At 38.7% G+C, this 14,296-nt stretch overlaps 1 protein-coding gene across 7 annotated transcripts in view; it reads right to left on the bottom strand.

Annotated features, from left to right (window-relative positions):
• Positions 1-5,507: 5,507 nt before the first annotated feature.
• mllt3 (MLLT3 super elongation complex subunit) overlaps positions 5,508-14,296 on the bottom strand; it is a 66,249-nt gene continuing 57,460 nt past the window's right edge. For 4 of the 7 annotated variants that reach the window (XM_044097800.1, XM_044097804.1, XM_044097801.1 and 1 more), the window contains 6 exons: positions 9,889-9,958; positions 9,309-9,447; positions 8,312-8,408; positions 8,134-8,202; positions 7,135-7,206; positions 5,508-6,438 (listed from right to left, as the gene is read on the bottom strand). In XM_044097800.1, the coding sequence (XP_043953735.1) occupies positions 6,307-6,438; positions 7,135-7,206; positions 8,134-8,202; positions 8,312-8,408; positions 9,309-9,447; positions 9,889-9,958 (579 nt within the window). In that variant the 3' untranslated portion in view covers positions 5,508-6,306. The remainder of the gene's footprint in view (positions 6,439-7,134; positions 7,207-8,133; positions 8,203-8,311; positions 8,409-9,308; positions 9,448-9,888; positions 9,959-14,296) is intronic. The other 3 variants (XM_044097802.1, XM_044097803.1, XR_006368794.1) reach the window with 2 other exon arrangements.

Here is a 14,296-nt window from a genome sequence, read left to right as displayed (position 1 = left end):
TTGCATGTGTTATTTTTAAGCACAACTGCAAATGAGCAGCCTATGACAGGGACAGGAACACAGGAGTATGTCACTAATTTCACTTTTGGAGGTTACAGTTTTTCTTCTCTGAAGTGTTTCTCATAGAAAGCTTTGCACAGAATTGGCACAGAAGAGCCTGAATCAGCAGTCAGCTCAACAGACAATGTAATACACACAGTCTCAATTCAGCGCATCTGATTTTATCAGGTGCTGAATATTCATGTACCTCTCTGCTCTTACAACCAGAGGATCTGAATGTCAATAGTGCCCTATTTTTTAGAATCTCTTTCTATTTCCAGTTGAATACAGACAGATTTTATCAGCTTCACCACAGTGTTTAAAATAAGAACTACATCACTTTAAACATGTAACTTTTCTAACCTTTTATAAGTATTTTTTTTTTTTTTTACATTTGTTCAAACAGCATGGTATGAGACAAATAATCAGTGAAAAATACAACTTCTCTGGCTTTACTCAGTGCTCACTGGAAACAACAAACCAGACCCAGGAGGCGGGTCTTAGCGCTGTCAATCACCTCTTCCTCCATGTCCCCCTCTGCTATGCTACAGGTTCGTCCTTACACCAGAGCCCGTGGTGAATGCTAGACTATTTAGCATGGCCACCGTTGATGGCAAATAAACGGTTTTAGCATATTGAACAGCAAGTACATAAGAGGTTGATTGACAGTGCTAAGACCCTCCTTCTGGCCCTGATTGGTTGTTTTTGGTTGAGTGCATTTATTCAGACAGTGATAATACCTCAGGGAAGAGGTGGAGGAGATTGATCTATTCACAAATGATCTGTCTCATTATATTTTAATTGTTGTGACAGTTAAAATAAATGTTAAAACCTTTTTTACTCAAATTTTTTTTAGTAAAAATAATACTGCAGCTACTTTCTATCATGTCAACCACTAAGCAAAGGCATAAATAAATACACCTGAAGACAAAGGGTGGAGAATACAAACAATCTGTATACAGATAGGCAAATAACTGGAGCTGTACTAAAATCTGTTATCAGGTGTTTAGTCAGATACATTAAAGCTTACAATTATTAATGCTAATGTCAGAGTCCATGATTCAGCAGTAAGAGAGGGAGTGGGCTATATCGGCTTCCATAGGAGAGTTCCACTGCTGACTGAACAGAAAATATCTTCATGATCCCAAAGACCTTTTAGGAAAACCTTTCGGACTGCTTCAGAGCAGATGTTTTTGGAAGGTCTGCATCTCTGGTGTAAAACTAACACAGCACTTCAGAAAAAAAACAACAACAAAAAAACACACTCAAAATCCAGCATGGTGGTGGTAGTGTTATGGTCTGGGACTGCTTTGAACAATGAAAAATGTTCTTGGTGGACTTCTTCTCTGTATGCCCTGATCTCAGAGCATACAGAGATCATACAAGACTTTTCACCTCAAATATCAGAAAAAAGTTTTAATTATGGTAAATTCTGAAAAATACTTGTATGTTTTAGGGAACAGCTGAACTGGGAATGGAAACATATTTCAAAATTTTCTCTAAGCAACACAATCATTTAAAATGTATCTTTTTCTCTATATGTGTTTTGATATTTTACACGTCGAACAAAAAGGTCAGTGTTTTAAACTCAGCTTAAAGCCAGGCTTGATAAAACTGTTAGAGGGAGAATGAGGCATCCACTGACGATTGAACTGTTGTTCTCATCTTCCTGCTCGTTGTTGAAGTTCACTCTTGGAACCATCTGGTAGCAGGTGTTTGAGGGCGGCTGAATAGGCAGCGGCCCAGACTTCCGCCTCAGCCATCACACATGGTTAACTTATCAGAAGAGGCACAATGAAAGCAGCAGCAACACTGACTGCGCCTGTAATCTCTGTCCAGGATGAGACTCAGAAGCAGCCATTTAGGTGGTTCTGCTTTCAGGACATTTATTGACATTTTCCTCCTTCTTTCCCATTGGGCTCTCTGGCAGTGTGGCTGCATGTGTGTGGGTGGGTGTGTTTGTGCGTTTGTTTGTAATACCATGTATTCAGCCTACTGGTTTCTTAACTTTCATTCATTTCCCCTCAGGGGTTAGATTTAGGACTAAGGTGTGCATTGAGTTTCGGATAGGGTTAGGGTTAGGTATGTAATGGTTAGGATAAGGATAAGGGTAAGATTTAGGTTGTAGAAATGAATGGAAGTCAATGGAAAGTCCCCACAAAGCTAGTCACAAATATTTGTGTGTGTGTGTGCGTGTGTGTGTTGCCTCACACAGACAGGGTGGGCTTCCAGAAGTCATGGTCCATCAGCCTGCCTAGATCCATCAAGAGGAACAAAGCTCAAGGGGGTTGGGAAGGTTAGGCTGTGGAAGGAGGAACTGTGCCAAGTCTGCCCAATTCAAAGACCAGGTTTGGGATTTGCTCCAAAAGACTGGAGCCATTTAGGTGGTGCAGGGGGTCTGAGGCAGCCTGGGGAGGGGGTTGGGGGATTCTGAGGGGCCACTTCTGCAGGCCTGGCTGGTTTAATACAACCAGCTGAAGGTTCTGCATGTTGTTCCTTCACTTTGAAGTCTGCTTGCTTTTGTACTTTATATAACTTCATCAGATTTTTCAGAGGCTAATTTGTATGCATTTAGTGACTGAGAGGTGGTGAGGTGGGGTTAGGGGTAGACAGAATAGGCTGCCACCCAGAATTCTAGAGGGAGCACAGAGGAAGGTCAACACGATTGGCCGCAGGGTGGAAACGGGGGACACAAGCAAGCCAAAAGCGACTGTCTGAATTATTGCAGCTCTGTGCAAATTTGATGATAATAGAGTGGTGAGGGGGCTGAAATGCCTTTGCTAACAAAAACTGGGCATGCTTTGGTGGTCTTTATTTTGCTGTCAGTGTCTGAATGGTGATTATGGCAATAAGTTATGCAGAAAAAACAAATCAAAGGCTTCTGATGGAGTTTCCATCTACTGGATCTGACTGTGGTTTATAACTATCTGAATGTTCTCCCTGCAGCTGTGAAGTTATTCATCCTGCAAAAATATTCATACCATTGGAACTTTTCATATTTTGTCTGTGTCCTCCCACAAACTGAATTTAAAGTGATGGACCAACAGACTGGAATATTAAGAAAGAAGAAAATGTCAGAGCTGGTCTTATTGTACAGATGAATGGTACCCTATCACTGTACTACGCTGGAGTTCACTGAGCAACCCATTCTGTCCCACATATTTGTAAAGCAGTCTGCATGTTTTCCCTGTGCCATGGAAGTGATTGGATCACCTTAATTCCATGATTTGGAGGGCGGAGTGAATATTTTGGCAATAAAATAAAGAGGCAGTGATTCAGGTTCAGCAATAACTGTATGTTTTGCTTATTTTCTGTTCTACAGTTATTTCTGTTTATCAACCTTTCTTCCTTGACATCTCTGCAAAGACAGCAGAGATGTATTTGCATCTCTGCCAGAAAATAAGTAATCTCACAAAACACACACAAAAAAACATATATGACAAGGACATGTTCTCTGATAAAAAGGAACGTCAAATTACATTCCAACCTTTAGGATGCATCCTTCATGTGTACCTGGGAACAGTGTGATTTCAGAAATCTCTGGGAGGTGAAACTTTTCATCACTGTTGAGCTTTAATGACTTCCTTGAGGAGCTTTTTGACCGGCTTCCAGAGACGCTGTAGGAGGGAAGCCTTTCTCTTCAGTCTTGGCCTTGAGCCAGGATGACAATCAATGTCTCTGTGTCCCTTCTGTGGAGGATTATTTCGAAGGTCTCCCCTTTTATTCAAGGAAATGGTATTTGGAAGATAAAACAGGATGTCCTGCTGGTTTGCCTGGACTCTGAACCATTTCCCCCCATTCCCTCCCTAAAAACCCTCAAGATCCATTTTCCCTGCATCCTCCTTCAACTCTACAATCTAATCCAGAAATCTACGAAACTACTTAGGAGTACTTTCTAGGTTTAAGCTCAACCCAAATGCTGATGATTCATTTAGCAAGCTGGCAAAATATTGATTTATGATAAGTTATCAACATTAAAATGTAACAATATTCTAGATTATTAAACAAAAATAAACATCTGTCAGTAGTCTGAACTCTGAACACAGAACATTAGTGCTGAAAACAAAAATACAAAAGGTAGATTTCCTTTTAAAAGAAATTGAATACAGCATACAGCTGTTAAATTCAAATGCTACATATTTTCCAATTTTTTTCAAGATACATTGAAGGGAGCATTGTTTGAGTGTTCATAAAGCTGGATAATTTACTTTAAGTTTTGATCGTAAAGCCCTCTGCAAAAGATATTTCAAACTTATCCAGCAGAAGAAATGGCTTTCCAACCATTAATGTGTTTTATTAGAATTAATTCAACTGTGGGAAGGCTTAAAGAATGTTCTTTTTTTAAATCCAAGCTTGAGCCGTTTTGTCGAGGCATATCTAAATGTTCAGTTTTTACATGCTTACACTAAGATCAAGTCTTAGTGAAGAGGGTGAAAAAGAAATACATACTACACTTTCTGATTTTTATCTATAGAAATATTGTCCTTCCACTTCACAATAATGCACTACCTTGAGTTGATTGTGTATGGATGCACAAGTGGAATGAAATGGATTAATTCTGTGTGAAAGAAAGAAACGTTGAAAAGAAATTTTCTGATCATCATACAAAACATTTATTTTTTCCCACAATACACAAAAGACCCTAAGAGAGAGAGAGAGTAAGAAAAACCCGTCATAAATTTTTTTGGAAGAGACTATCCTCATGTGTAACTGGCAAATTTGTCCCAAGAGACATTTCTCTTAAAAATTAATGATAAACTTTGATTTGCCAATTCAGCCAAAATAAATTAAGCTGTACGTTTTCCCACTTCCATAACAGTTCCTGACCACCAGTACTCTTTTGCCACACTCCTCTTCTGGGAAAAAAGACATTTCAACTGAAATGCAGCAATCAAGAGCTTCTGTCCTCGTGTTTGACAGCAGAAAGTGAGTTCCTGTTTCTCTGGGAGCTCTCTTCCTGAGATGGCAGACAAACATCCTATGAGAAAAATTATTACAGCAACCTAAACAGACACAATTGCATATCTGGACATTCCAGAAGGGCAGGATTTGCTGCAACAGATTATTACTACACTTAAAATGAAAAATACATATATGGTTAATCTTTTATTTCTTTGTCGTATTAATGTAACATCATTTCTTGGCAATAAATTTCAGACAGTTATGAAAAAACTTTAATTTGTGCCTCATTTGTAAGGAACATTTGTGGGTTATATCCATGAAAAACTTCTAAAATCAGCTCAACCAATATCCTACAGCTGGCACATCTTTTATATATCTGCATTGTGAGCCAATGATGACGAGCCTTGTCTACCCCCCCCCCCCCACACACCGCAGTGTCACGCTGCCATTACCTAAAGCTGCTTGGCATTTGCAGTAAGGATTTGCAAAGTCAACTCTGCAAATCCTTACTTACATAACATGTATTTTCTCTACAAACGTGGGACCATTGTAAGGGAGTACACAGGTTTTCCAATAGAATAAGCTTTATTGCTACAATGCATAATTACAAAAAAAAAAAAATTTTCTTTCTCTTTGTGGGAACCTTTAATAAATCCAAAACCAATTCTGGGCCAATGATTTTGAGCATTTCTGTGATTTAGAGGCTTTCTGTTCTTTATATGGTAACATTTCAGGAAAACAATGGAGAACAGACATAATCTCCATCCATCTGGAGCTCCAAATCATAATGGTGTGAAAACATATTTGCAATTTTTTTAATTTTTTTTATTTTGAATTCTATGCCCAGTGGATCAGGGCTGTTTTAAATCTCCAGTTAAAGATCAGCTGTTTAATTCAGACTGATGATCAAATCTCACAGGTTGGAAGATCTGCTCTTTGTGAAGTGCTTCCACTGATTCTGCCAGAACAGTTTTATACACACACACACGCACACCCCCGCATACAACACACACACGCACACACCTCCAAAATAAATTCAATAAATAAGACATCATGTTGTAAGGCAATGCTGATCATGTGTTTGTCACCATGAAGAACAAATCAAGAATCATACATGTATCATTATGCACATTCGTTAAGAACAACCAGCCACCACTCCGCTATCAGCTGAAGCTACAAGGCCTTCCAGGTGATCTCCTGTTGGACAGGCTCTGCCCCCACAGCACCTCCTGTTGCTTTCCACCTGTAAGACGAATTGCTGGACTCAGTGCTCCAGTAGGCTGAATGCAGTGCAACAACCAACCTTAATTTTATTCAGGAAAAGTCAAAGCAGAAACAGAGTCTGCAGCCCAGCTGCTCAGAGCCTCAGGACAATCCTGAGGTCTCCAGGTAACTCTGCAGCTTCCGAACTGTACTTCTGTCCAGGGAGCAAAGGTCAAAGTCAAAAGTAGTATTTGTGATGTGGAAATGCCCCGTCTCCTCAATCAGGTTTACGATCTGGAAACCACAAGACACAGCAGAGTATTTTTACCAATGCTGAAACTTCAACAGCTTTCTGAATGGAGACAGCAGCATAAATGTTTACTTCTTTTACAAGAAGGAGAGAAAGAGTCTCAGAGACTGACAGTTTTCCTATGTTTGAACAAGTGAGACGCTGGGCCCATACTGTTCTTGAAATCAATTGGAGACAGTGAAAACTCTGATTGGCTGTGGTCCTGATATCTTGTACGTGAGCTGCACTCAGAAAAAATCTTATGCTATAACTGACACAATCAGCAGAAAGTCACTGTACTCTGGAGTAGCAGAACATATTCACAGGTAAAGGCAGAAAAAAGCTGAGTTCCATGCTATGCCACATTGATATATTAATTCATGATTGAGTGCAGACAACTTATCCAGAATGTTCATTAAGTCCTTCACTCAGGAGTAATAATGTTATGTTCTGATTAACTGAACTTGGGGATTTCTTTAGATTAAGTCAGAATCATAAACATGCAGAAATACATATCTGAAAAATATCAGTTTCACTTTCTGACTTCAGTTGATCAAAGTAAACTCCTTTATTTTACTGTGAGGGGCTGTTTTATCTCTGGTATAACTGCTCTGGTCAACAGTTTTGGAACCCAGGATGTAGAAGAGTTTATCGCGCATCAGTGTTTGAGCCAAAATGGTGTATTGACAAATAAAGCTCACCTGCTGGAGTATATGGCCTTCTCTTAGTGTCATCAGTCTTTTGTGCAGCTCTACCAACTCATCCAGGTAAGCCTGGGAAACACAGCCACATGCAGTTAGCTTCCTTGCTATCAGGTTACAGACCAAGGCAAAGAAATCCCAAAACAAAGGATAAAAGGGTCATTTTTGAGAAGTTGCTTTTGTGTGCACTCTTACAGCACTCTTTACAGTAACAGTAACTTCCCAGATAGAAAAACATGAGTGAATCAACATTGAAACGACAAAAGGCAGAAACATTGAATCAACATTGAAGCCTGACGTTGAAACAATATTTAAAGTATTCTGTGATTTATAAGTTGAATCAACGTTACGGTTTCAACCATAGCTGAGACTATGTCAATGTTGATTCAACCATCATGTAAATGTGGATCTACATTCAAATTTGTGTTGATTTTATATTGTATCAAAGTTAAGAAACCAATATTGATTCATGTACCTTTTTTGGTATAAGTCTACATCATAACTATTAAAAGTTTCTTCACTGGTATTCCACACTATTTTTTGGCAGACAATGCCGTTTACAATTATCTTACATTACCATATTTCCAAAAATGTGTATGCACAAACTTAGAAAAATACTTAAAAAGTAGAAGTGGTGTGACAAACATTGATTCGACATTGACTGGTATCAATGTCAAATCAATGTTTGGAGTTGATCAGACTTTGGCATTTCAATCATCAGATTTCAACCACAAAACAACATTGATTCAATTACAGTACAGACACACCTTCTAATTGAATTCAGTTAGAAGGTGTGTCCAAACGTTTGGTCAGTACTGTACATCTTTTCAACATTGGTTACTTGGCTAAAATTTGATGATTTTTGATGGTTGATCCACCGTCAATCGTCAACCTCAGTCAAAAATCTACCTTTTTGACCATAATTCAACATTGAATTGCAGTTGCTTGCCATCTGTGTATACAGTACTCTTCATTTGAATGTTGACCCAGTGGGTTTACCTTGTCACAGTCTAAGTTTTCATTCTTGTCTTGCTTGCTCTGTCTGATGGGGCTTCTCACCTCTAGAATCTGGAAAAGAACAGAGTCACACTGTTTACAACAGCATACAATTGATTGCTTGGTTCTCACGTCAGGTAGTTTATGGAATACATATCTGTAGAGTGCTTTAATATTCTACCTGGTTATTGGTGCTCTTTATCAAAGCTGGGGCATCTTTGCAGGTGGGGTGTGAGGGAGAGGAGCCATCAGTCTCATTGCCATCACTTAAACTAACCCTGAGGACAACAAAGACCTCAGGCTTAGTTGTGTCCTCATAACAAAGAAAAAAACATTTATATTAGGGCCTGGACTTTAACACATTAATTTTGATTCATTAATTACATAAATTTTAACATGTTAAAAAATTTTTATGCAATTAATCTTTTTCACCATTCAGTAGTATAAAGTATTGGATTTCAGGGAAAAAATGGAATTGAGCTGCGTGAGCATACGTAAGACGCTTTTCATCTTACGGCTGAAGATGAAAAGCATCTAGAGTGCTTCTAACCGGTTTGGTCTAGGTCTGCCCTGACCAGATACTTTTTCCATTAGCAGATCTGGCACAGCTCTGTCTGGCTGTACTCAGATTTTTGTACCTACTTCAGCAGCAGTACCAGCTGCACCGAGCTGAGTACTGCACCAAAGTGATTGGATTGACAGCTGACCGCAGTAGTTGACCGACTTGTGATTGCCTCTCAAAACTCCAAACAACATTATCGTTTAGCTGTGGACCACGAACATGCTGTTTGCTATCAGAGAGCTGCTCAGTACAGAAGAACATGATTATGAGTTTAATCAGGAGCAGCCACAGGAACACGTGCAGACTCTATACCAACTCTGCACCTGGAAAACACACCTTGCTGTTAGAAGTGGAGGAGACTCATCAGAGCTTTTCAGAGTTTTTCTCGTTTGTTTGCCTTGTAGGCAAATAACTCCAAATTATGAATAAAGTGGGTAGCTGCTGTGGGAAGATATGCACCAGTTTAGGTAGATGAAAAAGACTTTGGCTGTTTCAAATTTATTGTATTGTATTCTCATGCAATGTATCATATTGCATTTTTAAAAAAACTTTTATTTTTTTCCATTATAATTTTGCCAGACCTGATTATACTCTGCTCTGCATACTGGTCACTAACCTGTGTTGGTGGTGTGTGAGACATGTTTGTGGTTGTTGTTCTGCATCAGAGTCCATGTCGTGATCTTCAAGTTCGTCTGAATCGTCATCGTTGTCATCTGACTGCAGATCTTGCACCACTGACTGCAGCGGCCCAAGCACTGCATGTCAAATACAATAACACACACAACAACTTTTCACTTATGAAATCATTGAAAGAGAGAAATGAAATGCAGTAATAAAAGTAGGATGTTGGTGCTGGTTCCTATTGAAACTGGCCATTTTCTGGAAACTACCCTCTGTCTGTCCTGATTAGAAAGGGCTTGTTCTGCTCTAGGGCTGGGTGGTACATCGATTTGATCAAATTTTCTGTTAATTAACATTTTATTCTTGGAAAATCTGGATCTCTTTTTTTCCCCACCAATGCATTCCTTGGTTTTCTGTAGATCAAAGCGATGTCAGGCCACCACTCTCAGTTGTTTCCTGTCTGATGTTCTCTTGTGAACTGGCACCTTGTAAATAAAATGGACTGAACTGCAGATTTTGTTTGTGTGTATACTGCTGTAAACAGCAGCAAGAGGGGAGTAATTCAGGTGTACTACCTTGACGTTTGTGGTGTGAGGGAGCAAAGCCTGAACTGGAGCTGGAACTAGCTGGACTGGGCTGTTCAGACTGAGAAAATGAACACAAAGAAACCACTTAGAGAAAATACACAGGGTTTGTTCAGAAAACTGTTACCACCACCCACCAACACATCTGTTGACTCTAGTTGCAACTCTGACATTGGGAGATTTCGACTGGTTAACTTCAAACAATAAAAAGACCACTTTTGAGACACTAAATTATGATAGCCATATGGAAAACAACAGTCCTGCTTTTCGATGCATCACTGAAAACACGTCATCCACAACAACAGTACAGTGTAACAGATGTTCAACATCTCCAAATCAGACTTGATTTCAAGTTCTGAGATCTATGCTGGTGACTATTCAGAACCCCATAACTAAGAACTATGATTTACTATAGCCTGAATAAGGAGAAGAGTGACAACTGTTGGTGATATTGTATGTCAGAAATCTGGAAGGTTTTTGTACAACCTGCAGTGATGAATGAATAACATTTTCCAACAATGTTCTGGATCAGCAGCAGCTGGAGGTTTGATTTTTTTAGTCAGGCCTGAAAACACACTGTTGCTGTGACATTAGTCCTCTAATCCTGGAAATATTCTTCAGGTAATATAAGGCTGACTTCATAACTGTCTTTATGAGACTCTGAAGGTTCAGGTCACAATTTACTACTACACCCAGATTTCAGGTCAGAATACTAGTTGTCAACTGTAGTAACTGAAGCTGTGCATTGACTGTAGGTCTTTAGGTCCAAAAATAATAACCTCAGTTTTGTTTCTGTTTAGCTGGAGAAAGTTTGGGCACATCCAGATATTAATCTTAGCATCTGTTCAGTGATTGGATGGGTTTGGAGCCGAGTGGTGACATCATAATGTAGAGATGTGCGTCATCTGCATAGTTAAGGTAGCTAATCTTAGCTCCTATTATAGCCTGAGCTAATGGGAGCAATAGGAGGGCTCCTAGGATTGAACCTTGGGGTATCCCACATGTGACTTCTGTGCATTTCAATGAGAAGTTTCCTATTGAAATAAAGAAATCTCTGTTCCTTATGCAAGATTCGAACCAGTTGAGTACTGGACCTGAGCATCCAACCCAACTCTTTAGTCCTTTCAATAATATGTCATGGTGAACATTGTTAAATGCTGCACTGAGGTCCAACAGAACCAGCACTGTGGTTCTGCCACAGTCTATGTTTATATGAATGTCCTTAAACACTTTGACGAGGTCAGTCACAGTATTGTGGTGAGCACAGAAACCAGACTGCAGGATATCAATGCGGTTGGTTATTGTAGGGAAGCCATTTTACTGTTAAAACACTGCATTTTAAAATTTTTTGCTGATGAATGGAATGTTGGAGACTGGCCAGTAATTTTGCAGGAGTGATTTGTCTAGATCAGTGTTTTCCAATTCCAGTCCTTGGGGCCCCCCTGCCTGCATGTTTTAGGTGTTTCCCTTCTGCCACACACCTGTATTGAACCTTTGGGTGATTAACAGGCTCCTGCAGTACTTGGTGGCTGCAGAAGATGTCATGCAATTATTTGAATCAGCTGTTCTGGTATAGAGGCACATCTAAAACATGCAGAGCAGGGGTCCCCCGAGGACTGGAATTGGGAAACACTGGTCTAGATTGTTTTTTTTTTTTAAATGAGTGGTTTGATAACTTCTGTTTTTAAAGCCTGGGGGGAATCCCCTGATGAGAGCAATGACTTCACTATTTAGAGCCTTAAGAAACTCCGGGCCAATCCCAGAAGCCTTGCCACCGAGTAGCTTTTTAACTACCTCAGCAATATCAGCACCAGAGGTTGGAGAGGTTGGTCCAAAGTCCCTAGGCTTTGTTTCCTCAATAGTAGTATTCTGTATTTTCCATTTTATATCACAAACAAGTAAGTGTTACCCTCAGTTGTTATGAAAATGCTGTATATATCAACAACTTGAAAGACATTTTCTTGTCTTCATGGCTATGTCTGATGCCTTGAAATTGGCATCTGTCTCTTTAAGAAGCTCCTACCTTTTCCCCACACTTCACCTTCAGGATGTCATCACAACGTTTCTGAATTACGTCGTTTAAAACTCTTCTTAGAAGTATTGGACTCAATAGTAGTTTGTCTGATGAGCTCAGAAGATGCACAGTTCCACCTGGTGATTTCTTATTGTTTCTGCGGCTAGTCTAGAGGAACTGAGTTGGGAAAAAGTGCTCTGTGAGGTGGAAGCTCGGCTGGAGATTTTTGGAAAAGGGCGCGCTTTGGAGAACAAGTGTTTCAGCACTCCAAAATGGTTGTCACAGGAAATTAGAGGATTTCTCAAACATGCATGAAAGAATCAAAGCAAAACTTGTGATCTGATTTTGATGAGGGTAGAACATTATAACATGATACAGCACTAAAAAAGTCTATTTTACGTAATACTCATTGCCTTTCTGACTCATAGGTCTTCCATTATATGAAGGAGTGAGAAACAACCCTTCTCCATCAAGTTAACTTGATTTTATACGAGATGGAACATCTTCCTTTAGAACTGGTCTATACTAATATTAAACACACTAATTACGCAGTTGCTATTTATCCTCCAATAGCAACAGTCCCATGTTGCTTCTGTCTCTATATTGTCTCTCCTCTTTGTGTTTGACAGAATAACATCACAACACACTAAGCTTGGGTTGACAACCGTTCAAAGCATTTTAAAGTTATGTTTTCTGATTTAAAAAATATATATATATATATCATATCAATCCTACATCATTTTAATAAGATGGCAGAGAAAGAGTCCCTTGGTGCTAAACAACAGCAGGTTGTTTTAACATTTAATAGCCAGAGTAGAACATGTGCATAAATAGATAAATTCTTCCACCTTAAAAACACAAACACTTGAACTATCGTGGCCATTTTTTTTCTCAGGACAAATCAGGAACATTCTATTTCTATTGAATTAAATTGAGGCAATTAGATCGTGTTATATATCTTTGTTAAAACTTTTTGTGCAAATACCATGCCATTTGTTATACTTATTTTTAAATACTATGTTTATTAAGTATTTTGATTATTCATACAAAGAAGAAAAAAGGAACAATAACAACAAGAGGAGGACAAAGCTTATACAGCACTAGTACAGATATCAAATCTGGATTGAAGTACATAATACTATAAAAACTATATACTTATTTTTTAAAAGTCAACCATACTGAACCATACTCAAGCCTCCAATTTTTCAAATCGATTTGGATCCAAGTATGCAAACTCTAATTCATGTGGGAGTGTCACTGTAAACCACAGCTGTCCAAGAATACAAAGCGGGAAGGTCTCACCAGGTCTTAACTAATGAACATCCTCCTTTGGTATTACTATGCATCTTTCTTCGATCACCCGGCCAGTTATGATTGTGTTGATATCAGGCTTTAAATATGTCTGTTAAATCATGAAGACATCATGAAGACATGATTTAACTGGAATGTGACGTTGTATGGCGGCTTCCTTTTATTTTATTTTTTATTTGCTCTTTATGTTTGTTTGTTTTCTTCTGTTTTTGTTTCGTGTCCCATACTCATGTAAGGTGACTTGCTGCAGTGTACAATTTTTTATTTTTTCTGTTTGTGAAAACACAAAACTAATAAAAATGTTTTTTTTAAAAAAAGGGAAAAAAAAGAACACAAAGCGAACAGTCATCTCCAGCAGAAACATGAGAGAAAAAGAGCACAGTGAGGATAAAAAGCTTCAGTGGTCATTACCTCCTGACAACAAACGACTCACAGCTGGTCTGTTGGTTTATGGGATAGCTTCTTCAATGTGCCATAAATCTTAGTACCACTCCTTTTTAGGGCTTTTGTCCTGCTCCACTCCAGCCCATTAAAGGGGCTCTCTATATGGACTATAAAAAGTTGAATATCAGTCTGCTCAGATGAATCAGGCCTCTTCCCACAGTGACGGCAACAAGTTGGATATTTAAAAATAAATGCAATTGTATCATATGCGTATACAAAAAAATAGGGAAAAAGGTCAATATATTTTGTCATTCACCTCAGAACACAAAAATTCATCATATATTTTTTTAACAGAGTGAAATATTTCAAGCCTTCATTGCTTATAATTTTGATGATTACCAGATACAGAGACTGAAATACCAAATTTCAGTGTCTCAGAAAATTTAAATATTGTAAACAAAAAAGCAAATGAACAGAAAGTCGTGTGGAAGGAATGTGTGGTAAGAAAAGGTACACTAGCAACAGAGATTGAGAAATTCTCTTGAGGAATAAAGGAAGTGTCACAAGGAGTGGGCTGCTTTTTCCTTCCACTCAGCTTTTCATGTACTTGAATTTTTTTTACAATATAAAAATTTTCTGAAACACAGAAGTTTGTGTTTTTATCATCTGTATGCCTTAATCAAAGTGACA

The sequence above is a fragment of the Gambusia affinis genome, linkage group LG18 (assembly GCF_019740435.1).
Source record: "Gambusia affinis linkage group LG18, SWU_Gaff_1.0, whole genome shotgun sequence".
Classification (NCBI taxonomy): domain Eukaryota; kingdom Metazoa; phylum Chordata; class Actinopteri; order Cyprinodontiformes; family Poeciliidae; genus Gambusia; species Gambusia affinis.
The sequence above is the reverse complement of the archived record's forward strand: the minus strand, read 5'-3'. Positions and strand labels throughout refer to the sequence as shown.